The sequence below is a fragment of the Zea mays genome, chromosome 3 (assembly GCF_902167145.1).
Source record: "Zea mays cultivar B73 chromosome 3, Zm-B73-REFERENCE-NAM-5.0, whole genome shotgun sequence".
Classification (NCBI taxonomy): Eukaryota; Viridiplantae; Streptophyta; class Magnoliopsida; order Poales; family Poaceae; genus Zea; species Zea mays.
Window position 1 is genome coordinate 32,641,305 of NC_050098.1, and position 15,137 is coordinate 32,656,441.

General features: G+C 46.0%; 4 protein-coding genes across 5 annotated transcripts; 2 read left to right on the plus strand and 2 right to left on the minus strand.

Moving 5' to 3' along the window:
* The first annotated feature begins 2,299 nt into the window (after positions 1-2,299).
* On the plus strand, positions 2,300-3,070 carry LOC100276433 (uncharacterized). Its single transcript, XM_020550171.3, has one exon. The coding sequence runs from the start codon at positions 2,629-2,631 to the stop codon at positions 2,839-2,841; it is 213 nt and encodes a 70-aa protein (XP_020405760.1). The 5' UTR covers positions 2,300-2,628; the 3' UTR covers positions 2,842-3,070.
* A 2,935-nt stretch (positions 3,071-6,005) lies between these two features.
* On the plus strand, positions 6,006-7,805 carry LOC103649924 (uncharacterized). Its single transcript, XM_008675606.4, has 2 exons — positions 6,006-6,443; positions 6,529-7,805. The coding sequence occupies exons 1-2, from the start codon at positions 6,342-6,344 to the stop codon at positions 7,117-7,119; spliced, it is 693 nt and encodes a 230-aa protein (XP_008673828.1). The 5' UTR covers positions 6,006-6,341; the 3' UTR covers positions 7,120-7,805.
* Positions 7,806-7,909: 104 nt separating this feature from the next.
* Positions 7,910-9,468, minus strand: LOC103649925 (uncharacterized). Of its 2 annotated transcripts, XM_035966177.1 has the most exons (3): positions 9,001-9,468; positions 8,704-8,905; positions 7,910-8,625 (listed from the first exon to the last, which is right to left on the minus strand). In XM_035966177.1, exons 2-3 carry the CDS (start codon positions 8,901-8,903, stop codon positions 8,163-8,165), a joined length of 663 nt encoding a protein of 220 aa, XP_035822070.1. In that variant the 5' UTR covers positions 8,904-8,905; positions 9,001-9,468; the 3' UTR covers positions 7,910-8,162. The 2 variants fall into 2 exon arrangements, with proteins under 2 accessions (XP_035822070.1, XP_008673830.1); XM_008675608.4 differs by having other exon boundaries at positions 8,704-9,468.
* A 46-nt stretch (positions 9,469-9,514) lies between these two features.
* Positions 9,515-13,069, minus strand: LOC103649926 (uncharacterized). Its single transcript, XM_008675611.3, has 7 exons — positions 12,684-13,069; positions 12,496-12,583; positions 12,149-12,390; positions 11,746-11,833; positions 10,426-11,642; positions 10,000-10,092; positions 9,515-9,923 (listed from the first exon to the last, which is right to left on the minus strand). Exons 1-7 carry the CDS (start codon positions 12,945-12,947, stop codon positions 9,849-9,851), a joined length of 2,067 nt encoding a protein of 688 aa, XP_008673833.1. The 5' UTR covers positions 12,948-13,069; the 3' UTR covers positions 9,515-9,848.
* Positions 13,070-15,137: the final 2,068 nt, after the last annotated feature.

A 15,137-nucleotide genomic window follows, 5' to 3' on the forward strand; every position in this document is an offset into this window, starting at 1 on the left:
CGGACAGTCCGGTGCACACCGGACAGTGTCCGGTACGCCAGCCACGTCACCAGGCCGTTGGGTTCCGACCGTTGGAGCTCTGACAGCTGGGCCCGCCTGGATGTCCGGTGGCACACCGGACATGTACTGTAGAGTGTCCGGAGCGCCACTCCGCGCATGCCTGACTTCTGCGCGCTCTGGCGCGCATTAAATGACTCTGCAGGTGACCGTTGGCGCGAAGTAGTCATTGCTCTGCTGGCTCACCGGACAGTCTGGTGTACACCGGACATGTCCGGTGAATTATAGCGGAGCGAATTCCCGAAGCTGGCGAGTTCCAGAGTCGCTCTCCTCTGAGGCACCGGACATTGTCCGGTGTACACCAGACAGTCCGGTGAATTATAGCGGAGCGCCTCTGGATTTTCCCGAAGGTGAGGAGTTCAGCGTGAAGTCCCCTGGTGCACCGGACAGTCCGGTGCACCAGACCAGGGCTGCCTTCGGTTATCCCTTGCTCTCTTTGTTGAACCCAATTCTTGGTCTTTTTATTGGCTAAGTGTGAACCTTTGGCACATGTATAACTTATAGACTAGAGCAAAACTAGTTAGTCCAATTATTTGTGTTGGGCAATTCAACCACCAAAATCAATTAGGAAATAGGTGTAAGCCTAATTCCCTTTCAACTTTCGAAGGGGAGGGATAATTTTTAGGCGAAGAAGAAACATTTGAAAAAAAAGTAACAAGGAAACTTTCTCCAAATAGAGGATTTCTAGGGAATCATACTGGAGTAGTTTTTGAAGTGTTAGGAGTTGACAAGACACGAGAGAAACCTTTTGAGCATATTTTGGGACCAAGAACTGTAAGTAATATTTTTTTTTATCTCTCTTGATAGTATGTTATCTTATACTTAAGAGACTATTAAACAAATATGAGCTTGAATCAAACTCTCTTTCAAGTTGATTATAGTGTTGTCTTTTATCTTATATTCTTTTGGTGTACAAATAATACTCCATTTGGTCAGTCTATATTTCTTTTTGTGACCTTCGCCTTCCCAGAAGAATCTAGATCTATAATAGTCTAGCTTCTTGAGAACCGTACGTGGGACCTCAAAAAAAGACAACATGAAGATTGAAAGACTGCTCAAGATGGAGTTTATCAGCACGAGCCTTCCTCCAATCGAAAGCATTTTTACCTTTCCACGCACTTAGTTTTCTCTGAAATCTTTCTTCTACCTCTTTCCAGTCCGTATTTTTTAATTTTCTATGGAGCATCGGAATGCCTAAATATCGGAAGGGGAATATTCCCATGTCACATCCAAAGATCTGAGAATATTCCCTCTCTGATTCTTGAGCTTCACCATAGCAAAAAAGTTCAGTTTTATGGAAATTAATTTTTAAGCCAGAAAGTTGCTCAAATGCATTCAACACTAGCTTCATGTTCTTTGCCTCTTCAATGTCATTTTCCATAAAAATGATTGTGTCGTCAGCATACTGGAGAATAGATAATCCTCCATCAACCAGATGAGGAACAACTCCTCTAAATTGTCCTAAATCTTTAGCACGAGTGATTAACACGGCCAACATATCTACAACAATGTTAAAAAGTATAGGTGACAAAAGATCTCCTTGTCTAACCCCTTTTTTTGATTGAAAGTAGTGACTGATGTCATCGTTAACATTTACCGCTACACTCCCCTTGGTTACCACTTGTTGTATGCAGGAGCACCAGGTAGAAGAAAAACCTTTCAACCTTAGAACTTGTTGCATAAAAGGCCATTTAACCTTGTCATATGCTTTTTCAAAGTCTAATTTAAGGATTATTCCATTCTTCTTTTTCCTATGCACATCTAGGTCATTAAACTTGTAAAGTTATATCGTCTCGGTCTCTAAAATCTGAACATGCACATTTATACAGCCTTATTACAACTCCATAAACTGCTATAGAAAAAAATCTGTTTAGAATCATAGAACAATTTTAAGCAACCTCAGTGCTAGCATTTGATTGTCAGTGGCTTATAAAAATCTACCTAGCCAATATCTCCAAGGATTGACAGACATTTATGATTTCTTGTTGTGATTCCAGCAGACTCCAAAACCTGAGCCGATGTGATTGATGTACTACCCTGGCGCTCTGTTCTAGTGACATGACATCGGAGCACGGTGTCTAGTGGAGCAGATGTGCCGGCCGTCGTCAGTGCGCAAGAGATGGAAAACGGATGTTTACGACACAACACAAAACGTCTCGCAAAGTCGCCGTCCAGTCACGTCACGACACGACCCAAAGCGCGCGCTGGTGAATGACGGGGCGGAGCGGGCAGGTGGTGGTGGACTGGTGGTGGAGCGAGTGGGTAGGTGCACGGACAAGATGGGACGAGGACGTGAGGCGGGATGAGATGGCAACGTCCCAACTTCTCCCGGCCCGCGCCGCGCAGAAAGGTCGTGCAGCATGATTGTGGTGGCATGTCACTGGCACGCACGCACCCGCTGGCCCAGAAAGCTACTAGCGTGCCCACACAAGTTCATGCATGTCCGTGGCAGCAAGCAGGAGTATAGACATGTAGCGTTGCACTTGCACTGCCCTCCCAGCTGGTTTGGTTTGGTTTCGTTTTGGTTTTGGTTGGGTTTTCACAGGCACCGCGCGCGCGCCGGCGATCGAGATGGCCGACTGGGGCCCCGTGGTGGTGGCGGTGGTGCTGTTCGTGCTGCTGTCGCCGGGCCTGCTGCTGCAGCTGCCGGCCAAGGGCGGGCGCTTCGTGGAGTTCGGCAACTTCCAGACCAGCGGCGCCTCCATCTTCGTCCACGCCATCATCTTCTTCGCCCTCGCCGCCGTCTTCCTCATCGCAATCGGGGTGCACATCACCACGGACTAGCCGTCTAGCCCCATAGCCGGGACCGGGATCTTTCTTCGTTACAGTCTGCCTGTATATACATATATACATACATGCTCAGTACGTACGCTTTACCACTCTGTCAGTGAGTATCTCTTTGTATCAGCACCCCTGCTGTGTGCGTACCTAGCAAGTGTTTATATGGGCTCTGGTCTGGGCTGTTATCATTCAGCGGCGCAGCAAGAAACCCGATCGTTTGCTTCCAGTTCCAGACTTGCAGTGTGGCGTGTGGCCATCCATCGTCGATCCATCTCACTAATTTACACAACTCCACAGTTCAGCTCGATATCCTTCGATTTCATCTCTCACACGACCGGTGGGTGCCCCCCTTCTCTCTTGCAATTGGGTCGCAAGTCTCCACCTCACACCCATATTTCCACGCAACAAGGTCGCCCTGAAACAGTTTTTATTTCTTCTGAAGAATATAGATAAGTAGGTTCTTATGGATTTTCTCTCTCTCTCTCAATCTTCAACGTAGGTAGAATCTCAAAACTTGAAATCGAAGAATCCATCCCCCTCTGGATCTGTATCCAAGTTATCAACCTACAGCTGGATGTCGAGGATAGGGCTAGACGAAATGATCGTGGCTTGTCAGCTCGCTCGATTCGTGGTTAACCCGACTCGTTTGAATTTTTTCACGAGTTAAGATGACATCCTAGCTCGGTTCATTAACGGGTCAGCTCGATTTTATTTGTTAACAAACCAACCCGCGAGCTAAACGAGCTATCGTATTTCAGCAAAACAAAACTATATGCATATCATTTACGTAACAATTGATGAACATGTTATATGTATGTGTGGTGTCTATAGCCTGTTAGTTAAACTAATGATTTATGAATTGTGTCTATGTATTAAATTGGTTTATGCGAATATAACTGTAGGTTAAACTGACGAACATGTGTGTGAATTATGAATTGATAAGGTGTGATAATTTGGTGTTACATTGATGTGGTCTCTGAAACTATGAGTATAATTACTATTTTTATTGTTAAATTAGTTTGGAATTAATTAGAAATTAATTATTATATATATATCGTTTTTTTCCTAGTCTGACTCACGAGCTAAACAAGCTAGCTCGAGCTCGTAAACTAGTCAAGTCGAGCTAATTTTGTGAGTTGTTAGTTTAACGAGTCGAGTCTAGCTCGATATCCTACCCTAGTCGAGGACAAGGTCACTTGGAAATAGACCTCTTGACGGGCAATGCAACACCAAAATCTTTACAGCTGGCAATCTCGCTCGCACATCACTCAAGTACATGGAGCTCGATACACTGTAGAATATACTGTTTATAAGTGATGTTTAAATATAGACATGAAGATGCTAGAGATAAGCCTAATATCTATCCAGACGAATAAAGAACCTAGATCTACACAAAAGAAGGGCACCGCACCAACATCCTCCTTGGAGTAGTAGTTTGTTTCTCTTAGTGCGGAGTTTGTTTATTTTGTGTGCCCTCTTGTCTAGGGTATTTTGTTTGTGCTACTGCTAGGCAGAGCTCCTGCCGCCACTAAGGCTGTCTCCAACAGCACCATGTAAAGGGTCCTGTCCTCTAAATATAGAGGACTGTCAGGTCCCCTACGGCTCCAGCAAGGGCCTCTATAGCGTCCTCTAAATTTTAGAGGATGTGGCAGGCACTCTAAATGTGGAGGGCTCCGGGAGTGCGCTATCCGCGCTGCTCGTCCACCGGCCGCCGCGAGGAAACTTCCGCGTCCTCCTACCCCGCGCTGGCGACTGCATCTTCCTGGGCCGAGCCCTCGATCCGGCGCGCTTCGCCGCCGGCATCGAGGCAGGAGGGCGAGAAGCGGCCGTGCCGAGGCGGGTCTGTCGGCGTAGAGCTCGCACCCCTTGGAACCGAGGCCGCGCGACCCACCGCAACCGAAGATCCAAGCCAGCTTCCCCCTGTTCGTCGCCGGAGAGTCGCCATCGGCAAAAGGCTTCGTCGTCCGCCGACTTCATCGAAGGCAGCCGGCAAAAGGAAGAGAAGCTCCTCGCCGCCGTCGTCTTCGTCTTCGATTCGGTCCACCGAGCCAGATCCGCGAAGAGCGAGGTACGAACTACACAAATCCTTTTTTGTTTAGTACTTAATCATTACCGTATTGTATTGTTCGTATTTGGGGGCATGGATTAGGGTTTGTGGGATGTTTAGGGTTTACGATCTGGAGCATTCTAAATAATGCGCTTCAATTTCATGCATCAATGGCTTATTGTTGTGTCCGGATGCTTAAATTTAGACCGGTTTTGGGGGATCCATTTCGGGTTTGGGGGGGTTGTTCGTCCCCTATGATTCGCTTCTGTCCAGATTCAAATTACTCAACATTAATTTTGTATGCGACCATGGTAACCTAATCTGCAAATTTATAACAGGTTCACATAGATGCAATGTACATTCATTAAGGGTTGATTTCAACTGTGTACTCATAGTTTGGAATCCCTTCGATTGAGTAGTTTGTATAAGATACGTAAATTGTAGTCGGTGTTAACTAATTCAACACTGTGTTTGATGTAGCCATGGATTCGGAGAACGAAAAGCTCCGTAAAGCACTGGCTACTCTGCTCAGAGTTGTTCAAAAGCGTAGTTGTGACATCGTTGATGTCGTCAAATCAGCCTTCCAGCCTTTCAACTCACCTTTGGTCGACGAATTGAACCGAGCACTAGTTGAGATTGACGACCTCGCCAAGGATCTTGAAGACGTAGCAGTGCAAACTCAGTGGGAGGTAGAAAATATGGCTAAGAGTGAAGTGAAAGAACATCCACAACAAGAGGAAGCAGTAGAGGACCTTCTCATACAAGATGGTTCAGAAGACGACCTACTGATAGACGAAGAGTCACCAATTAACTATGAAGACCTTGTGGGCTACGACGATGGTCGTGACTACTCAACCGACGACACATATCCGTACTAGTGTTCTAGGTTTAACTTCAGTAGAAGTATTGTAGCATGTTAAGGTCTATGTTCAGGTGTACTTGTCGGTTGGTATGATCATGCTTTTGGGGGAGTTTAATGTTCTGGTCTATGTAAACTGAATCCGGTTCAGTTACTACAATAGTTATTGTGTTTTCTTGGACTATGTTTGCCTTACTTTATACCATGTTACATGATGACTACATGCTCATTTATATCATGTTTGATCTGCCTGTATTGCATAGAATGGGGAGTGATTGGAACCAGATGATGTCTCAATATGGAAGCTTCCTTAGCTAGATTGACGAGCAGCCTATCGGAACACAATATTCTGAATTTCCAGTTGATGGCCAACCCGAGGGCTCAAGAACACCAGCTGTTACTAAAAAACCAACTCAAAGAACTAAGCTAGCAAACTTCACTGCTGAAGAGGACACAAGGGTATGCCATGCATGGCTTGCTGTTAGTTGCGATCCCATTATTAACACAGGGCAGAAACGTCAAGGATTTTGGAGTAGAATTACTCAATCATACAACTCAAGACGAGGAACATTGCCAGAAAGGTCCACAAAATCTTTGATGAGTAGATGGGATACTATCAAAACACAGTGTTCCACTTTTGCTGGATACATGATGGCAGTCCTCCGACAGAATCCTAGTGGACTCAGTGACGCAGACAAGGTACATCTTGCATGTAACATTTTGACATCACTATTTAGAGGTTTCTTAGTATGTTCCTGTTGTAACCATTTGTTATATGTGGCAGACATCACTGGCAGCTTCTAGGTTTGCAGCAATTGAGAAGAAGCCTTTCCACTTTTTACACTGTTGGGCCATTCTTAAGGACCAACCAAAATGGATGGACAACCACATGGGTCAACAACAACAGCAAGCCAACGCTAATCCCACACATTCTAACACTGTCGATTTGGATGCAGAAGAATCTGTACCATCAAGCTTCACATCCAAGAGGCCACTTGGTCGAGATTCTTCGAAGGAAAAGGCAAAGAGGACTAAATCTGTGGACACATCTTCATCAGATTTTGAGTTTATGACACGCATGGGTGATCTTTCTTTGGAGCGCCTGTCAGTGTACAAAACAGCTGTTACAACTGAGGAAAAGAAGTTGGATTCAATGAACAGAAATGAGAGGCAGAAATTGCTCCTTGAAAAGAAGAAGTTGAACCTAGAGAAATTAAGGCTTGAAAGGCAGAAACTAAAGGAGGACAAGGAAGAGGAGATAATGATCTTAAGCATGGATTTGAGCAAATGTAACCCTCTACTCCGCCAGTACTATGAAGCCAAGCAACAAGAGATACTGGCAAGGGTTACTGGGTCTACTTCATCTGGCCAGTGAAGGTTCCTTACTTAATATGTTTGTTTGTCATTTATGAATGAGGCGTACTCGGACTTGTTTCTGTGAGCTTGCTGTCGTCAGACCCTAATCTGGTTTGTACCAGATTTTGTTAGGTCGTCTTTGAACTATTTGTTTTCAAGTTTTTGTTTTCAACTATTTGTCATGGTTTGTACCTGAATGTTTTACTATATGTGTTCAACTATTTGGTTTCATGAACTGTGAGCTTGGTGCAGTTTTTGCTTTCAAGTTTATGTTTAACATGTGGTTGCATGACAGTAGTACTACTTGTTATTGAATTGAAACAACAACATGAGACACTACGACACTTCGACACTAAGACACATAGTACACACACTTGATAACAACAGACATGACACTAAAACAAACAGTACAACAATGTAAAGTAAACAAAGACAGTTCGACAGTAGATAAGAACAGCCATGACACAACATGTTTCATTGCGTCCTATGCAACTCCGGATCCATGTCGCGCCAGTGATGGTGTATCAGATCTACCTGAAGCTGAGTATATTTGTTGCGGTCTTTCAGTTGGTTGTACCTTTGATTGACGAAGTCGTTGCGCTCTTCCATTGAACCTTGAGTTGTGTCTGCCAGCACTCCGATGTTTTCAAAGGTTGTGTTCAAAGACAATGGACCTTCGTCTTCTACTATCATGTTGTGCAATATTATGCATGTTTTCATGATGTCCCCAATGTGTTCAGGACTCCAACCGTATGCAGGTCCACGGACCACACCCCATCTCTTCTGGAGTACACCGAAAGCTCGTTCTATATCTTTTCGAGCAGACTCTTGAATTGTTGCAAAGTGTTGGGTTCTAACATCGTAGGGGTTACAGATTGTCTTGACAAATGCGGGCCAGTCAAGGTAAATCCCGTCCGCTAGGTAATATCCCATATTGTACGTGTGACCATTCACAGTGAATGAAACTGGAGGTGTGTCACCGCTCAGATGCCTTTCGAAAAGGTTTGAACGGTGAAGAACATTTATGTCGTTGCAACTACCTGGCAGACCAAAATATGCATGTCATATCCACAGGTCATACGACGCAACAGCTTCCAAGATCATGGTAGGATGTTTACCACGCCCTGTAAACATCCCCTTCCATGAACTTGGGCAGTTACGCCACTCCCAATGCATGCAATCAACACTACCAAGCATACCAGGAAACCCACGTGACTCGCCAACTTCGAGAAGGCGTGCGATATCTTCTGCATTTGGTGCACGGAGATAATACGGAGCAAACGCGGTTTGGACGGCCGTGCAAAAGTGTTTCAATGCCTCATGAGCAGTAGATTCCCCAATACGTACGTATTCGTCAACGGCATCAGCCGGAATACCATAAGCAAGGATTCGAACAGCAGCAACAACTTTCTGTAGAGCAGAAAGACCAATCTCACCCGCACAATTTGGACGCTGAATAAAATAAGGATCCACTTGTTGCACAACATCAACAAGACGCTCAAAGACATGGCGACGCATGCGGAACCTACCATAGAATTCATGTGTCATAATAGGGGTCATGAAGTTTTGTACATGGTAAAAAGAATGTGTTAATTGTAAATACCTCCTACGAAATTGAGCATCCGTGTACACCGGGTTCGCTCCAAAGTAGTCCGCTCGGATTCTTGCATCGTCGCTCATGTGATCACGATGAATCCTAACACGCCCTGGAATCGAACCACCATGACGACGCTCATTGCGTGCACGTCGCCTCCTATTGACCATGTGCCTCGCCAACTGCAACTCTTCTTCTTCCTCTTCCATTTCTTCCATCAACCGCACAAGAAAATTGTTTTCTAAGTACGAATTCATGGTTGTGGAGTTTGTAAAGGCAAGGTTGAGTGAAGTATGGAAGGCTCACTTGGTATTTATAGAGGAAGTACGCTTCGGATAGAAGCCATGCGCTTGTCGTGCAAGGGAAGCTAGGCTATGGCTTCTCGAAGAAGAGTACTGGCTTACGGTTCAAGCTTGTCCATTTCAAAACATATTTTGCCAACGATATTATACTATGTGGCGCGTTATCGCCAACAATTACACAACAACAAAACAAGCAATGTAATTAATATTGACATTTCGAATTTATTACTTTCAAAATTAATAAATACAATTTTTACGTATGATTTATGTAGCGTCAAATGACAAGAAAACAAAGAAAAATGAAAAAGAAATGGAAAATGTGAATCTGTTAACACTGTAGCTTTAGGGGACAGAATTTAGAGGACGCTGCTGGAGACGGAGAATATATAGAGGACAAAATCTTTTAGAGTGTTCTGTAAAGGACAGAGAATATTCCTTTAGGGGACGAAATTTAGGGGACGCTGCTGGAGACAGTCTAACGTTCAAAAAGAAGACCTGAAACAAACCAGAACTCATGCTGACCAACTCAACGAATCTGAAGCTATTGTCTATGAATATATAAATTGTATCCCCTCCTCTTCAAATTACAAGTCACTCCGACTTTTCTAGATATGTAATAACTTTTGCTATGTAACTAGGCATATAACTAAAAAGTCAAATCGACTTACAATTTTCTGGAATGTAGGGAACACATAGTATACAGTACAAAACTCAAAGCTCAAAGCATGGCAAACCAACACAAACCAGTGACAAGGGTGATGGTTCGCCAAGCAGCACTACTTAGTTATTGTACCGAACAATTCAGCAACACGATCGGGCAGGCCAGTTCACCTGCCACCTCCTGAAATCCAGTCACCTCCGGCTGCTCCTGCGTGGAGACGACGCGGCCTTCTCCTCGACGTATTCGGCGAACCTAACCCTTGGTCCCTGAGTTCAAACGACAGGTTAGCGTCCATGAACCAGCTAGGTCATTCAGAGGCCTCAGGGCATAGCAACTACTCACGGGGATTCTGCAGTGGGAGTTTAGATCCGCAAACATCTGCTGGCAGCGGTTCCTGGCCACCTCCTGCACCCGGCAGGCCTGTCTTCGGGCTGCCTGTGTTGATTCCGGTTGCAATTTTCAGACGACGGTAAGAAGTAAGAATCGAGGGTTCCGTATACTTTGGTGAGTACAGAACTGCCCGTGCGTTTAGCAAGGCATATTCAACGCGAATTTCAGACACTGGAACAGCCAGCCAAATAATGTAAAGGAGATGGGAAGCTCAGGACAAAGTAAGTATTCAGGTCAAATGGTCACCACAGGTCAATGTAGAACTCGTCATACTAGTGAAGAGTGGATATTAGCATTCCTAATTGCACAAAAACTTCATGATGATGAGGAGAAGAAAAAAAAAGAAACAAAAACTGAAATGCACGGATTTATACTTACTTGGCCAGCATGCTTCTCCAGCAGGCTCCTAAGACTGTCCACCTCCTTCAGTAAGTTACTTATGATGTCATCGGCTTCTCTCATCTGCTTCCTGGAGAACTCGAAAGCTCGGTCGGCGTGTAGGCGAAACGTACAGCAGTCCAGGCACATGCAGATACCCTTGCACCCCCGTGTACTCCTCTTGAGTATCCCTTTCTTTGGGGAAAGCTCCTTAGGAGACCGAGCTCTTTTTTCCATTGAATGGGCACCACTTGGCCATGATATGGCTGCTTTGCTCGATGCTGATTGGGTGAACAGAATGCGGCCAGACATTTCCTCCATTGATGAGGATCTGTCAGCAGCACAGGGATCAGAAAGTCTGCCGACCATTTGTATGTCATCGTCAAGAAGCTGATCATCATGAGAAACCACAGAGTCCTGAGGTTGTTGTGCGCAATGCCGATGCAACGATGGTACGACTCTCTTGGTAGGACTACCGAAACCAATGTCGTGACATCCTGAGTCCAAGTCTTGGCACGGCAGTACTTCAGCGAATTCAGCATTGTTTTGCAGCTGCGCAGACAAGGATTCACTTGTGACACAGAGCTGAGCCTGCTCTGTGGAAACATCGTCGCCCATGTCTGAATTTTCCTGAACTCCATCTAAAGGTAACGGTTCTTCTTGTGCAGCCCCTTGCACTCCAGCCATGCTGTTTTCTGAACAAGAGACTTCTGATGCAGCAGGCTGAAATTCTCTGCTATCCAGAGCATAGCCCCCATCTGATTGTACTGCTTCATCGTGAATGCTTCTGTTGACTTCATCTCTTTTGCATTCCTCTTGAGACTCTTCTGATACAACAAGCTGATGTTGTCCAATGGACTGGACATTGTCCCCGTCTGATGTTAATTCACCATCAAAAGAAGTTAGGGGAACTTGACTTGAAGCTAAAGCTTCTTGCTGCATGACATTTTGCACTTCAGTTGCACTACAATCAGGAGACGCTTCTATGACAGGAGGCTTAAGCTGTCTGTCATCAAGAATATGATTCACATCTGCTTTTAGTGGCTTTTCTTCTTCCACTATTTTAAATTGAGCTCTATTGCCTTCCTGAGAAGAGTCATCCGAGACAGCAAGACACTGCTGCCCATTGGCTGAGGCATCATGCTTGTTTGCCGCAAACTGCCTTTCCTCAGCAACTTTTCGAATTTTGACCCTGCCACTTTCTTGAGCATATATTTCTGAAACAGCAAGGCAACAGCACACAATGAGGCAAAAAATCTAAACGAGGAACCACTTAATCAACATCAATTAAACACCGAACAGGTACTCTTACTGACTTACCGTCTTCCATTAGAAATGGCAGCATCCTCTTGTAGCTGAACGAGCTTGGATGATGGACAAACCTCGACCTTGTGCATCGGGCAAGCAACTGAAACAAGGACATATATTTATTCTCCATTAATTTCATAAAGAAAACTGGAGCGATCTGAGATCATGGAAATGCCTTTTTCCACAGCAGACAAACCCCAATTTCATATCAGAAGAAACAGAATTACAAGGTTTTGGTTTCTCGTCATTCCCAAGGTTTTAATCATCCCATACAGTTCACGAACTGATACGTGATAATGAAACTAGCTGAGTAGCAGCAACGTAGTAGAAACCCACGCGCAAAACCATATTCTGCTGCCAAAAACAGCTATAGTAGAAAATATGGGGTATGCAGATGCTCCAACATCATACTCACCGGCTTGTTAGTTAGGTCATGAGGGGCAGTCTTGGTCTCTTCCATGACATTGCCGCAGGTAGCCTTCCCATCGGTGTCTCCTCCAGTGCTCACCACCGCCGGCTCGACAGGATCCATGGCATCAGGTTCGCTGTGACTAACGCCTATAGATTCATCAGCTAACCGAGAATCAGATCGGCTGAGCTCATCCGTTGGGTGTGCAGCCGTGTCTTGCAGGAACACCTCCTTGCCGATTGAGCTATCTGAACCACCAGGACACGGGCGTGCAGGGAGACAGCGTAAGCACAGGGGGAATGCGATGCGGACCAAACGAAGACGAATCTAGGGGGAGTCGGAGAGGATGTTACTGTTTTTCGTCATCTCGTTCAGGAAAGGCAGCAGGCGCCGGTAGCCAAACGAGCGTGGATCGCGGACGAGCTTAGACCGCGGGGGCGCCTGATCCAGAAGAGAACCAAGCCAGATATCAGATGCTGAAATGACAAAAAGGCGATGCAAGCAGGAACCTGACGAATCGAGAAACGAGCGTCCGACTTACCAACTTCCGGTCAAGGTCCCCGGCCGCCGCCGCCGCCGCTGACGACACAGCCTCCGGAGGCGTGCTGTCAACAGATCCGGGTTTCACGGGTGAGACGCACTTGGGGGAGGTGTCGAGGGAGCCGGCGGCGGGTGGGACGATGCGGCGGAGGCGGAGGTCCTTGACAGAAACGCCGTCGACGCCGCTGTGGAGAAGCAGCTCCGCGTGGCGGCGGGATGTGACGCCGCTGAGGCGCGCGGCGGGAGGGGTTGGATGGGCCGGCATGGTGGCTGCGTCCGCGCCTGCTAGGGTAGGGGCGGCCGCGTCTGAATGGGATTGTGATTGTGAGACGGGGAGGAAGAAGGGGGAGAAGGAGCGGGTTTTGGCGGTAACAGATGGGATCCTTTCGCGCCAAAATAGTGAGGGCGCGGGGGGAGGGCGGGCTGTAACAAATGGGAAGCCCTCCTGAGAACAGGCTCAGGGTGAAATGTGGGTCCCATGATGCAGGTAATTTAATTATTCTGCTCACGCATACGGTCACGACTCACGAATGCGCAAAATACGCAGCAAAATGACACTATACATATGTCCAATAGATCGCATCAGTTGCGTAAAATACACAGGCTAATTCTCCATTACCTTACCTATTTCTATCTCTCATTTCAAACTATACTTTATAAATAATATGTTGACTCTTTTTTTTACTAAATACCAACAATCTCTAGACCTCGCTCCTAGAAAACGAAACCATCAGAAATATCTCTACGGGAGTGCGGACCGTCCCCGATAGCATTGTCAGGCCATCTGCGACAACATGCAACCGCTCTTCTTTATGGACGCGCAGACCGTCCATGCTGAGGCAACAGGTCGTCCGTGAGAGTAGAGGGATTCGTGAATCTCCTGCATAACCTGGATCTCACCTCCCGGGAGAGACCCTGTCGAGGAGGAAAGATCTTAGAGTTGTCTTGCAGTCGACAGACAACCCAAGACACATCTAAATGACGTCGAACCAAAGAGAGGTAAAGATGGAGGTTAAGAAACTACAATTAAGACTAAATTACTCTTACTCCTAGTGCATATGGTAGATTTGGATTGATAGATTGATTGTTGTGTTTAAATCGGTCATACCCATTCATATACATAGGGGAGAAGGTTTAGACCCACCCGTTCCTAGTTGGTTTTGCAACAGTTCCTGTGAGATTTGTTAGTATAATCACGCAAGGGATAACGATTCTAGCCTAAACTAACAAAATTGATCGCTCGGACTATCTCACGGTCTGTCTGGGGTGCGGACTATCCGGGCCACGCGGTCAGACCGTCCGGTCATTCAGGTGCCAAATCTGGTGCTCAACACATGCACCTTGCTTTTTGGTGGAGCTAGACGAGCCAAAAGCACCTAGTCTAATACAACTCGACATGGGAACATCGATCCTCTAATCATATTGTCATACACTAGGATGGAAAACGACCATTTAATGCCTTAGGTAACTTCTCACGTTGCAATGTTTTCAGCGTGTATGCATTATGTCACACCCGGATTTTAGGGGTCAAAAACCCGGGCGCGAACATAAACACCAGGTGTGCTGGGACCAAGTCTCACACATATGATGCATAGTGGCACAGGATCGAATGTCACATCTTTACTATATAACAGGAGTTCTGTACAAAAATAATTAAATAATTACATCATATGAGGAAACGATCCAGCAACCCAAAGTTGACTGGGAGACGACGGCCTAGACCTCTCACGAACTCGTCACAGCATCCTCCAAGCGCCTCATCCTGTGGTACCTGTTCTTGACCTGTGGGGGGGGTGTGAGACAGCAAGAGTGAGCTCACATACGTTCATCGCTCAACAAGTTGTGGGGAATAATGTGAATGAACTCGCCAAAGGTGGGAGTTCATGTGAAGTGTAAGGCTTACCAAAAGAGGATGGTTAGAGCTGAGCATTGCTTTTAAAGTTGGTCAAAATTTTATTAGCAATTACTAAGTATAAGTAAATACCAACCCAATTAAATAGTAGAACAGAAGTAACAACATCACCTGCGATGCAATGCATATGACAAATTGAATTTAAGTTCCATAAGTTAATCATGTGAGGGTCCGAGCTGCTCATGACCGTGAGCACGGCTAGTATACCAGTTTTACACTCTGCAGAGGTGGCGCATCTTTACCCACAAGTCATGTTACCCCTCTGCCAAGGGATCGCGACTTCCCATACACCTCTACCGAGGAGGCGAGGCAGGGTAACACTACGAGGCCTTTACAAAGTTCCACTAGCTTCAGAAAACCCGCTACAGTTTATAGGAAGCTCCAATGTAGGAATCCCTTGCAGGACCGCCATCACAGCAAAATCCTCCCGAGGGCCTCCCTACACTGACCACTCCCCTGCTGCCCTTGCCCCTTTCGGGTAAGGTAGTCCTCCACTAGCTTTCCTAATTAATCAGCCAAGGGCGTCCCATTATACCCTTGTGG

Bases quoted from the DNA above. Each gene is read 5' to 3' on its own strand.
- LOC103649925 (XM_008675608.4), bottom strand. From the start codon at position 8,951: ATGAATTCGTACTTAGAAAACAATTTTCTTGTGCGGTTGATGGAAGAA. The intron at 8,626-8,703 runs GTATTTACAATT...ATTCTATGGTAG, and splicing joins GATGCTCAATTTCGTAGGAG to GTTCCGCATGCGTCGCCATG.
- LOC103649924 (XM_008675606.4), top strand. From the start codon at position 6,342: ATGAGTAGATGGGATACTATCAAAACACAGTGTTCCACTTTTGCTGGA. The intron at 6,444-6,528 runs GTACATCTTGCA...TATATGTGGCAG, and splicing joins GACTCAGTGACGCAGACAAG to ACATCACTGGCAGCTTCTAG.
- LOC103649926 (XM_008675611.3), bottom strand. From the start codon at position 12,947: ATGCCGGCCCATCCAACCCCTCCCGCCGCGCGCCTCAGCGGCGTCACA. The intron at 12,584-12,683 runs GTAAGTCGGACG...CTTCTGGATCAG, and splicing joins GGGACCTTGACCGGAAGTTG to GCGCCCCCGCGGTCTAAGCT. The intron at 11,834-12,148 runs GTGAGTATGATG...TCCTTGTTTCAG, and splicing joins ATGACCTAACTAACAAGCCG to TTGCTTGCCCGATGCACAAG.
- LOC100276433 (XM_020550171.3), top strand. From the start codon at position 2,629: ATGGCCGACTGGGGCCCCGTGGTGGTGGCGGTGGTGCTGTTCGTGCTG.